At 38.0% G+C, this 12,635-nt stretch overlaps 2 protein-coding genes across 2 annotated transcripts; one reads left to right on the top strand and one right to left on the bottom strand.

Moving 5' to 3' along the window:
- The first annotated feature begins 1,417 nt into the window (after positions 1-1,417).
- LOC147515219 (NAD(P)-binding Rossmann-fold superfamily protein) lies at positions 1,418-11,865 on the top strand. Its single transcript, XM_086586366.1, has 4 exons — positions 1,418-1,675; positions 1,746-1,948; positions 4,409-4,638; positions 11,444-11,865. Exons 1-4 carry the CDS (start codon positions 1,581-1,583, stop codon positions 11,720-11,722), a joined length of 807 nt encoding a protein of 268 aa, XP_086442492.1. The 5' UTR covers positions 1,418-1,580; the 3' UTR covers positions 11,723-11,865.
- LOC147515220 (uncharacterized) lies at positions 8,886-10,096 on the bottom strand. Its single transcript, XM_086586364.1, has one exon. The coding sequence runs from the start codon at positions 9,946-9,948 to the stop codon at positions 9,034-9,036; it is 915 nt and encodes a 304-aa protein (XP_086442490.1). The 5' UTR covers positions 9,949-10,096; the 3' UTR covers positions 8,886-9,033.
- Positions 11,866-12,635: the final 770 nt, after the last annotated feature.

Here is a 12,635-nt window from a genome sequence, read left to right as displayed (position 1 = left end):
TGATGATATAAGTAACTGTTAAATCCAAAATAACTTTTCTAAACAAATACCAAACTATGTCGAGACATGACATTTATCCAGGTACATAAAAACATTATGTGGCTTAGGGATATTTATACACTCGTTTTTTGAAAACATTTTTTGTCATAAAATTGAAAAAGATTTGCAATTATTTTTGTTCTCTCTCAACCTCCCATCATGGAACTTGAGAATGAGAACTCCATCGAAGAAAGATGAGAAAAACAAAAATGAAAAAATGTAAGCATAGTTCATTTAATTACGTCCTAAATCTAACCAAATATAAGCAATCATTAGAAATATAAACATTATTAATAAGTAGTCAATTCATTATAAATTTATAACCCTTTATTACATCAATGTTCAACCACAATGCCAAAGTAAAGGCTTTGAAAAAACAGAACTCTAAAGTAAAACTTCACATCTTATTCGGTTGAGGGAACCAAATTTTGACAATCTTGATCGCGATTATCGAAGAAAAGTAATCAAACTATTTTTTGAATTTCATATATGCTAACAAAATCTTTGAATTTGTTCTTGGATCTTAAAAATTAATTTTCCTTTCTGCATGATGTTGAAATATAAGAATTTAACAAACTACTTTTTTCTCACCTTTTTACTTTCCAAATTATTAGCAACATATCTTCTTTTTCCCAAAATGGATTATGATAATTAAACTTAACTTCCGCTTAAACTTTCTTCACTTTCAATTTCTCTTAGTTTAGTGTATGTGATAATTCGGAATCCTTATTGTAAACTTAATATTAAGCTTAAACTTCTTACCAAATGCTTAAAAAAATGCTCATCTAATTACCATAAAAGAATTTAGGGTTAACTAGTATTACCCCCCCCCCCCCTACTAGATGAGCCAATTAGGATTCCCCCCCTAGATGAGAAATTAGGGTCTTTTTCCTAAATACACACAAAAAAAAAAGTCAAAGTGGGTTGACCGAAATTTTTTTGTGTGTATTTAGGGAAGAGACTCTAATTTTCCATCTAGTGGGGGGAAATCCTAATTAGCTCATCTAGTGGAGGATAATACTAGTTCACCCAAGAATTTATATAATAATATATCCTTGGACCATATCAAAGTGGAGTTTAGTATTACTAATGTTCAACAACAAATAGCTGCTTTAATAATCCGGCCACAAGGGCAATAATATCGAAGATTCACAAGGACCAGTACCCCGCATCAGTCTTATCACAAGTGGTACACCACAAATCCCCGATTGCATATGAAACTAGCGCGAAAACCATCATATTGCACACACAGACGCACATACAAACAAAAGTAAGAAGTAAGATATGTACGAAAAACGTGAGGTGAGCTAGTTTGACCCGCGTGTGAACTAGTGTGAAGTGGCAGCCAAAATTAAGTATCTCCACCTGTCGTTTCTTTAACGCGACAAGTGGTGGGCTCATTCCATCACTTATAAATTATAATCTTGTCTCTCTAAAAAATAAAAACAAAAGAAAATTCTTGTTGCAAATCTATCCAACCCTAAATGCTTCCAACAAACTCAACACATCCTCATTCCTCACTTTCAATCTTTCACTAGAAAATGGCAAGTCAAAAACAAAAGAATGTTTTACTCACTTCCAATGGTGACCATATTTCTCAAAATCTTGCTTACCATTTAGCCAGCCGTGGTTGCAGGTACAATATCTATTTTCTTTTTATTTGATTCTTTATATAGTTTTTAAGAGTGGGTTTTGATTGTTTGTAGGGTAGTTTTGATGGGAAATGAGAGTAGTCTTAGAAACATTGCGGAGAAGATTACTGTTTCTTTAAAAGGAGGAGATGGTAAGATTGAAGTAGTTGGTATTGATATGGAAGTTGATAAAGAAGTTGTGTTTGATGAAGCGGTAGATAAAGCGTGGAGAGTTTTCGGGAGTTTGGATGCTTTTCTTCATTGTTATGATTATGAAGGTACATTTTACTACTCAAACTTGATGTATTGTTGTTCATGTTAATTTTAAAGTAGATTTTCATTGGGATCAATCAATGGTGCTACGGTTTCGCGATTTGTTTTTCGTTTAGAGTAGGTTGAGGTGACTTGCAAAAATATGGAGCAAAGTTTCATCTGTTTAGCTCTTTGAAAATGTGCTTCACCTACCAGTAAAATAAATAACTATATAACTAAAATAATCACTTAAAAACGTACAGAAAATTGGCATTGTTTAATTCATGCAAAGATGCCTTTAGTTACTCTCTTGGTGTGATTCATCTGGTTTTTTGTTGGTAGGATAGTTTGTATATACTTGTTTATTATTCTGGTAGGATACATACATTTATATGGCATAAAGTTTCCAGGTGTAGTCCGAAACAAAATTTTCTTTGGCCAATGCACATTTTTCTAAATATCCCATTGCCAAGTTGCTTTTCTTTATTATGATTACAAACCAAAACAGAGTTTGGAAGGTCCAACATAGAATTTCCACTTCCCTCGATTCTACCTAATATAGGTCTAGAACCCTGTAATTTATATGATTTTGCAACAAGCCTTCCTTGTTCTTTGCATACTACGCAGCAGCTCAGTCGCTTTTGATTCCATCAAAAGCAACACCAAAGTTAACGTTTGAAAGTAGGCGAGATATAGTTGACTTCAGCTCCTGCATCTGACGTAGAAGGAAAATCTTTCTTTTGACTATCATCTTGATGAACTTTCATAAAGCTCTGCCGTTTCAGTAACTGTATATCATTATTAATAAATTTGTTTATGCCTACAAAGTCAGAACTTAATCTCATACCCCTCCATATATCATAAGAAGCTTGAAAGGCCATCCTGTTCTGAATAACACCAATTCTTTGTCTCATTATCTTAACTGCTATCCCTTTTGAGGGTTCCGCTCTGGATGAAAAGCGCAAACATTGAGCGTGTAGGTAAACCATCCTATTGACATCAATGAAATTGACAGAACAGGTGCACTGGGGCCTTCAGCGGGGAATTTCAGGACTAGAACTCATATCTCTTTTGAACTTCTGTGTTAGTAACACCTGTAGGTAGATATAGAGTTTCCAAATAAATATGAATTACGTGTTGGGATTTTCTTCTTCCAGATGTTTATGTACCCACAGCAACGTTTTAGCTGTTGCTTCACACACCCTCATCCAGATGTTAATTAGTCATTCTTGTTCCAAATATATACCTTGTCAGTATAATTTCTGATCTGATCTGATCTGAACAACATCCGTGGAACTAGGCTGAGGAGATGTAGCCCAGATTGACTAATGATTCCAAGTGTTTTTCTCAATTTGGTTCTTGTCAACAACATTTATTACAGGACTTTTACTAGGATCTATATTTTTCTCAGGATCAATACATTATACATGTCTTCCAATGTAGGTGAAATTGGATCATTATCACTAACAGACCATATTAATGTATATATGAAAAGGACTCCTGTATAGTCTTCCAGAAGCAAGAAACATTAGACAGGGCCACCTTGGCCTTGAGCATCTATAGAAATACGGTTAACAAGTAACAAGGCCTCATTTATCAACTTGGCCTTTCTGAATCCTACTCCTCCAAAATTAGGTCTGCACTTAACCCAAATCCCAAGCAAGAGTTTATTTAGTCATCATGATACCCATGCCACTAGAACTTCTAGACAGATGAGCATGAATCTTTTAGAGTCTTTGGAAGGAAGAGCATACGTAGGCATGGCAAAGATCTACAGCCTTGATTTGAATAGCTACTGTAGCCTGAGATGACACTTTGGACTTCCGCCTAGCAACTATAGATTAAATCAATTCAATGATGTAGGAGAAGGCAGTAGTCGTCCCTAAGGCCCTAATGCAAAATCCGATTTTGCAAGAAAGATAAACTTGGACTAGGTGATTAGCCCTGTAAGGTGCATGTGGCATCTCTGATATGAGCTGTGCTTTCCCTAGCTTTGTAGATTTCACAACGTTAGACAAAATCCAATACTTTGTTTAAACATTTAATGTAGTATTAACGACTAGAAAAAGATGTCTTTCATCTGGTTTTTCCAATCATTTTTACGACTTCAATTACATATATGTGGACAGTATGTAACGTGGTGTAGTCCATAACACTTTTGCAGGAAAATAGGAAACAAGAGAACAACGTGAAAGGGAAAACAGAATAGCAGTCACAGTGTTACTGTGGTTGTAGCCTTTTTAATGTTGATCTTGCTTATAACTAGGAATTGAAATCAGCCTTCTTCCTTTGTTTTATAATCCTTTTAAATTATGGCCATCTAAACTTATAGTGACAGCAACTCAAAACTGACCAAAAGATATTATCTCTGATTTCTTTACACATATATTATGGAATTATGACATGGTTTCATCAAAATTAATAAATTTTTGGCTAATGTTTCTTTAGTAGGCTACTTATAATTATAAATTGCCTGTATGGAACAGGGAAAATGCAAGACCCTCTACATTTGGTAGAGGATGAGTTCAAGAAGATAGTAAAAGTAAATTTCATGGCAGCGTGGTTTCTTTTAAAGGCGATTGGTAAAAGAATGAGGGATTTGAAAACAGGGGGATCCATCATATTTATGACTTCAATCATTGGTGCTGAGAGAGGGCTGTACTCCGGATCTGCTGCTTATGGTTCATGTTTGGCAGGAGTGCAACAGTTAGTTCGGGTATGCGGATTTTTTAAGTTGCATTCTTATCTGAAATATGGTATTACTGATATAATGTGGTTCATTGTTTCTAAACTTTTTATTTATTAATTAATTTATTATTACTTGTGTCTTTTGTTGTTTTTGTCATGTTCTGTTGAGTGTTGACTGTCTTCCATGCGAGCTTTCTATTTTTCATTTTTGTGTTTATATTGGTGCCTTTTAGCTTGCCTCTATAAAATTTGTAGCTTTAAACTTGTATAACAATTGGCAATCCGTTTTAGGCTCTATATCATATGAAAGTAAAAACAACCATTGCCTGACCCTGGCTTATTCGTGGGTTGTAGTTGGAAAACACTAGAGACGTTAAAAAATGTACACAAACGACAAGTCAAACTTTGAGGTAGAGTATTATCATTAGATATAATTAGCTCTTTGGATAAGAAAAGTTGAGTTATTTCTTGGTCGCTTACTTCTTTGTTAAACGTTTAATGAGGTATGCAAAACTGATCACTGATCACAAACTAAGAGTAAGTCCTGTTGCATTGACTCCAAAACGGTTTGTTTTCTAGACACATCCAGCACACTGCTAATGCTTCATATTGGAATTTCTTGATAGAAGTTAAGCTACGTATACTAAACTAGATTAGTTCAACTAATCAACAAAGAATTGAGATTTGTGGTCAATTGAATATTAGGAACCACAAAATGACACGCATGCACACAGGGTGTTTTGAGTTTGAATTTTAAGGTCCAAGGTTTAGTTTAGGTAAAACAACAAAAAATTGTAGGTGTAAAGAAACTAATGAAGTCACACACTCACACTAATAAACTCGAGTTAGAAAAAGACATTGACTGGTGGGCAAAGAGGGTTAAGGAAAACTGACACCGGTTACATTGAAGGACCCTAGTCCGAAAGCTTACATTGTCTGAAGGCTCATCAACCCCGAAGGGAACCTAGCCCGAAGGCTCTCACCGATGCGCCATTTTGAGTATGTTAATTTACAAGACTAAATTGCTGAATAGTTCCTGTGAGGAATTCCTTGCATTATATAGTTAAGATTACTTACAATATGTACCGTATATACAGCTTGCATATCATTCTAAATATGGAAAATATAAACACATTCCTAAAGTACAATTATATACATAGATATGGCAATTGCTGTCAAGGCCATAATATATGCCAATCTCAATCTCAGTGACATATATGGTAATACAAATATGGCAATCACTGAATCTCCGCAAATCTCTAGCCACAATATTTGGCAACCTCATTGACATCCTCCTTCAAATTGATGTTGGTCGATCAAAAAGCATCAATTTGCTAATAAGAAACTGGTGTCGTTGTCGAGTCATCGCCTTGGTAAACACATCAGCGGTTTGAAGATCCGTTGTGATATGCGAAGTGTGATAATGCGATCATCATAAGCATCACGTATAGAATGGCAATCCACTTCTATGTGCTTAGTGCGCTCATGGAACACAGGGTTTGTAGTAATTTGAATGGCACTAGTGTTGTCAGCATGAAGTGGAGTAGGCTCTAACTGTGGGCAACCAAGCTCCGCTAGAAGGCCCCGAAGCCAAACAATTTTAGAACAGGCAGAAGACATAGCACGATACTCAAATTCAGTGGAAGATTTAGACACACGACCCTGCTTCTTACTGCGCCAGGAAATGAGAGCCGGCCCAAGAAACATACACCAACCAGTAATCGAGCGACGAGTATCTGCACACCCAGCCCAATCAGCATCACTATATCCCACCAAATCAAGGGGAGAATTGGCAGGAAAGAAGAGACCCCTATCAGGAGTACCCAATAAGTAACGAATAATGCGACGAACCGCAGCCAAGTGTAGGTGCCGTGGAGCGTGCATAAACTGGCAGACTTGTTGAACAGCAAAAGAGATATCAGGTCGTGTAATAGTGAGATAATTCAAACTACCCACCAATTGGCGATACAAAGAAGGATCAGAAAGAAGATCACCCTCCTCTTTGCGATACTTCACATTCACCTCCAAAGGAGTATCAACCGATCTACCATCCTGAAGACCAGCCAAGCGAATCAACTCCTCCATATACTTATGCTTTGATGCAAGTAAGTCCCTTTGGACTTGAAAGCACCTCAAGACCTAAGAAATATTGTAACGGACCCAAATCCTTCATATGAAAAGACTCCTTAAGACGGTCTTGAAGATGAGATATCAATCCGTAGTCGAGTTCGGTAATAACAATATCATCCACATAGACTAGAAGAATCACAAGATTACACCTTGGTTGTAGAGATGAAGAGAGCGAATCATCTTGACTCTGAGTAAACGAGAAACCTAGAAGAGTAGAACGAAACTTGTCAAACCAGGCACGAGGAGCATGTTTCAATCCATAAAGCGAGCGCTTTAGCTTACAGACACCAGAAGAGGGCAAAGAAAAGAGACCCGCAGGGGGTGTCATATAAATCTCTTCCTTAAGGTTGCCATGCAAAAAAGCGTTCTTGACATCTATCTGCCGTAAAGGCCATCCCTTAGAGGCAGCTATGGCAAGAATTGTGCGAACTGTCGTTGTTTTGGCAACCGGGGCAAAGGTCTCCTCATAATTCACGCCATATTTTTGACGATTGCCAAGAGCCACCAACCGGGCCTTATAGCGATCAAGTGATCCATCAGAGCGAAACTTAATAGAATAGACCCATTTACAGCCAATGGGTTTGATGCTAGTAGGACACGAAACAATATCCCAGGTGTGATTCTCTTGAAGAGCTTGAAGTTCCTCTTGCATAGCCTTCACCCAACATGGTTAGGTAACTGCTTCAGAATAAGAATTAGGAACTGTAATATGGGATAAGGCTGCAGAGAAGCCAAACCAATCAGGAGGACGAGTAATACGAGAGGATCGTCTAAGAGCATCAGAATCTGGAACGGGATTAGGGTCGTGAAGGGGGCGGGGTGGAGGAGGCGTTCCGATCAAGTAATGGGTCGAAAGGGCGTAGGGCTTGGAGGCCGTCGTCTCGATAAACCAAACACCGGTTTAAAACGCCGATAGGCCGAGAGCCATCATCAAAAACTAATGAAAGGGCCAAGTCCGAAGAATGCACAACATCTTTGCTGAAAGTAATCTTGAAGCTAAAAAAAACCACATTGGCGAGATATCTGAAACCGATGTGCAACACCATCATAGCATACAAAACCCTTGTGAAGCGATCAGAACCCATGAAGGCACACCAACAAATTGAAGCGACAAAGCTTATGACGTTCATGACGGGGCAAATGGACAAAGCAAATACACCCAAAAGTATGTAACATGTCATAGCCAGGATGTGTACCGTACAAGCGGAAATGAGGCGAGTCAAAATCCAAATGTTGAACAGGAAGTCGATTAATCAAGTGAATAGCTGTGGAGAGGGCTTCAACCCAAAATCTGGGCAGAACTAAAGATTCCAAGAGCAAAACTCGGACAACATCTAACAAGTGTCGATTCTTTCTTTCAGCTACCCCATTCTGCTGAGGGGTATCTGGACAAGAGCGTTGAGAGAGAATACCCTTTTCTTGCAAGAAAGCCTGACAGTCATGAGACAAATATTCCCCGCCATTGTCGGACCTCAGAATCTTAATACTGGATGAGAATTGTGTCTCAATGAAAACTACAAAAGTCTTAAGAACAGTACTGGCCTCACTCTTAGAACGAAGAAAGTATATCCAAGTGTAACGACTGAAATCATCAATAAACGTCACAAAATATTTATAATTAGCATGTGAGGTGACGGGTGCCTTTCCCCAAATATCACTATGAATAATCTGAAAACATTTATCAGCTCGACTCCCATGAACTGGAAATGGAAGAGTTTTGCTTTTCCCAAGTTTACAAGTATCACAATCAAAAGACAAACTAGAAAATTGAGACTGATCTTTATTACCCAATAAACCAATTTTCAACAAATGAGACAAAATTAGAGCATTGGGATGGCCCAATCTTTTATGCCAAATTTCATGCCTACGTCCAACACTAATACAAACCAAAGACATAGCAGTAGGAATAGTAAACTGTAAAGGAAACAATCTTCCGACTTTAGGCCCCTTCGCGATCACCTTTCCCGACCCCTGATCCTGCACAAGACAACCGGCACGGGAGAAAAACACATCACAGTTATTGTCAACTAATTGACCAACTGAAATCAGATTAGTTGATAAACCCAGAGAGACAAAAACAGTATTAAAAGAAGACCCAATATCACCAACTGCAGTGATCGGGAGGGTACTACCATTAGCAATCTGAATGTGTTGCGTCCCGGTATATCACCGAATGTTGTGCAAAGAATTACAACTACCTATCATATGATTGGATGCTCCGGAATCAACAAACCAGGGAGAAGAAACAGTAGTGCTCTTACCTTGTAATCCCAAGGCATAAAGGCAGAAACAATCATTTGTTGAACCAGTTCTGCAGTAAGAGTAGGTTGCTAGCCTGCGAGAGTGTGGAAGGAGGGCCCTGAACATTAGCTTGAAAAGCATGAGCTTTCCGGTTTTGAGGTCGTGTGGGACACTCCTTGATAATATGCCCCGGTTCCCTACAGTAATTGCAGACTTTTTGAGGACAATTGCGAGCAATGTGACCATACCCTTTGCAACAAAAACACTGCATTTTACCCTTCCCCCGTCCTTGGGCAGCATAGGCAACAGTCATCACATTAGATGAAGATATATCAGTGCCCATGACAGTTTGAGTAGCCAGCCGTTGTTCCTCACGCAAAAGTTCACCCAAGCACACATCTAGAGAAGGAACCAGATTACGATTCAACAGACCTGCCCGAGCAACCTCAAATTCGGGCCGTAATTTCATAAGAAACTGGTCCCGCTTGCTAATCTCTTGAACATCTTGGAGGGCTTGCAAGGCGTTTGCTAGGACCTTATCATGAATGATCCCAGAGTACTCACTCCACAAGTTCTGAAAACCAGAATAGTATTGTTCAATAGTAAGAGTGCCATGATTGTAGTTAGCAATCTCTAACTCCAAATGAAACCGCCATGCATTGTTGTCTTGATAATAGATGCACTTTAAATACTCCCACATTTCCTTAGCAGTAGTAAATGAGCGTAAATTATTCACCATTTGGGCCTCCATGGACCCCAAAATCCAGGAAATAATTCGTGCATCCTTCGTCTCCCATGCACCGAGATCAGTAACAGCTACGGGAGCTTTTGAGGACCCATCAATGTGACCCCAAAGCTCCTTCCCTTTTAGAAACATCTTGAACTGGAATTCCCATGTGGGATAATTCTTTCCTGTAAACTTAACACAAAAGGCTTCAACATAATTCGTTCCCGTCATAGTTTTCATTGCAAAGAAATCTTGCAGACAAAACAAATTGACGTTGCCGCAGAAAAAGAAATACACCACCTGTGTATCGAGAGGGCAAACGTTGACAAAGTGTTGTCAACCCACGACCAACTGCTAGAAAACCCACACCGTTGAAGGCTGAGCAAGACCAAAACCGAGGATTCAGCACAAACCCCACGAGGTAGGCTCCGATACCATGTAAATTTACAAGACTAAATTGCTGAATAGTTCCTGTGAGGAATTCCTTGCATTATATAGTTAAGATTACTTACAATATGTATTGTATATGCAGCTTGCATATCATTCTAAATATGGAAAATATAAACACATTCCTAAAGTACAATTATATACATAGATATGACAATTGCTGTCAAGGCCATAATATATGCCAATCTCAATCTCAGTGACATATATGGTAATACAAATATGGCAATCACTGAATCTCTGCAAATCTCCAGCCACAATATTTGGCAACCTCATTGACAGAGTAGACCCAATTGTCTCCATCTTGTTCATGAAAACTTGCTTTCGCTCCTTGGTCCACTTATTGTAGCAGCACCCTGTCTCTACCGTGAAAGGTCGCCTGGCCCAAAGGCCCATCACATAACTGCACAAGAAAGAAATCCCAACCAACGCTTGGTGGGATTCGAACTTGCAACCCCTCTCATGAGGAGAGGGGTACACAACCAATTGAGTTAGAAGCTCTTGCTATTTCTTGATATATCATATAGTAGAAATGTGTCTGGCGTGTGGAATGTTAGAGTCTGGCATCCCTTCCTTTAAAGATATGAACTGAGGGACACTTTACATGTTAAGTGGTCAGTTTCATATGCTAATGAAATTTAGATATAAATTACACATAGTTTACACAAGCAAAGAGTTTAAAGATTCTTGTTTATCATACTAGTGACCTTTTGCCTCTGCTTCGCGGTAGGCCGTCCACCCATAGGCCTGGATAGGAGCCAAATTGGTGGATCAGAGATGTAGCAAGGCCCATGGCTAGCGACCTTTGTTTGACTTTTAACTGATTGGATGAAGTAGATATGTACCCTCAATATCATAAGAAACTTCATAATCTAACCGAGTTTTATCTTCAATGCAAAATTACCCCTCAAGTGAGTTATGTACTCATTTTCCCTCTTCTGTTGCTGCTCCTGGCTTAGACTAAAAACAATTAGTCGTTACCAAAATCTCAAGCCAGCATATTGGTCGAGCTGATATATGGCACTTCTTTTTATATCATCTGAACTAAGGTGCTCTTCTTGTTATTCTTGTTAAATTGCATATCTGCTGTGTCATTTTGAATTAATCTAACATTCTCGCTATTTAGTTTGGATGTGAAATGGCTTGTGTTTACATGAATGCTAAGACACTAAGAAAGCTATATATTCCCTCTTTCTCAACTAAAGTATATCATATATTCATATGTACAATTCAGATCACTGATAAAAAGCACTGATTCATTTGTCCATTTTACCTACCATTATGTCCTCAGGCATCTGCAATGGAGATTGGAAAACACAACATCAGGGTCAATGCAATCGCGCGTGGCTTGCACTTACAAGATGAATATGTATTGTCAGTGGGGAAGGAGAAGGCAGAGAAGTCGGTTAAAGAAGTAATGCCACTTCTCAGATGGCTTGATGTGAAGAATGACCTGGCATCGACAGTTATTTATTTGATTAGTGATGATTCTCGCTACATGACTGGAACCACAATATATGTCGACGGGGCACAGTCCTTGGTAAGGCCTCGCATGCGTTCATACATGTGATTTGGTGTAACGTCCCAAGTGCTTTCATTCAGTTTGTATCTTCAGAGACTATAAATTAGCTGAGACTATAAATTTTGCCTTGTAATTTGTATCTTCAGTATAGTCTTTGGTAATAGAATGAAACAATTTACATGTTCAGAGAAGAAGTGAATAGTACTATTTCATTGGAGTGTCAGAGCCAACAGCAACATATATGTTTGGTATTTCAAAAATACGGAAGAGAGTGATTCATGTAACGGCGTTAGTATGAAAATGGAGAGGATTGGGGCAGTGTAGTAAAGGCGTTTAAGCGCACCTAAGGCGCAACACTCTCTTGTGCTTTAGGCCTCGATCGAAGTGAGGCACGTAGTAATAAAAAAATAGATATATCAAATAAAAAATAAAATAAATATTAAATATGACATGAATTATCACTTATTTGTTTAGCCAAACTTTAAAATTAATTTTATGTGATTGTAAATATAAAACCATTGTAGTCATTTAAAAGAAAAATCTTAAGCAATAAGTAAAGAGCAAAATAAAACTCGTATCTCTCAATACAATTTAGCTCAACTTCAATAAACTAAAATAATGAACCGATAGAATTGAGTAAAATGAGTTTTTCATAAAATAGAACACGTGATTCAATTTTAGAATCCCGTAAAGCTTCATTTAAAATTTAATCCATCTTTGTATTTTCTTTCAATCCATACAACTTAACAAAAACAAGTCAAAATTAAGTTTAAAGTGTACTCCACAATGAAACTTATTAAATTTGTACAATTTCTTATATCATACAACAATTGGATCGAGTGTAAATGTGTCACGTATAGCAATAATTGTAAAAAAAAAATGAAAAAACTGTAAAAGTTGATAAGACGCACGCCTTGTGCGCCTCACGCCTCGACAAAAAGCGCACGCCTTATATTACCTC

Source organism: Coptis chinensis, chromosome 2 (genome assembly GCF_015680905.1).
Source record: "Coptis chinensis isolate HL-2020 chromosome 2, ASM1568090v1, whole genome shotgun sequence".
Lineage (NCBI taxonomy): Eukaryota > Viridiplantae > Streptophyta > Magnoliopsida > Ranunculales > Ranunculaceae > Coptis > Coptis chinensis.
The sequence above is the reverse complement of the archived record's forward strand: the minus strand, read 5'-3'. Positions and strand labels throughout refer to the sequence as shown.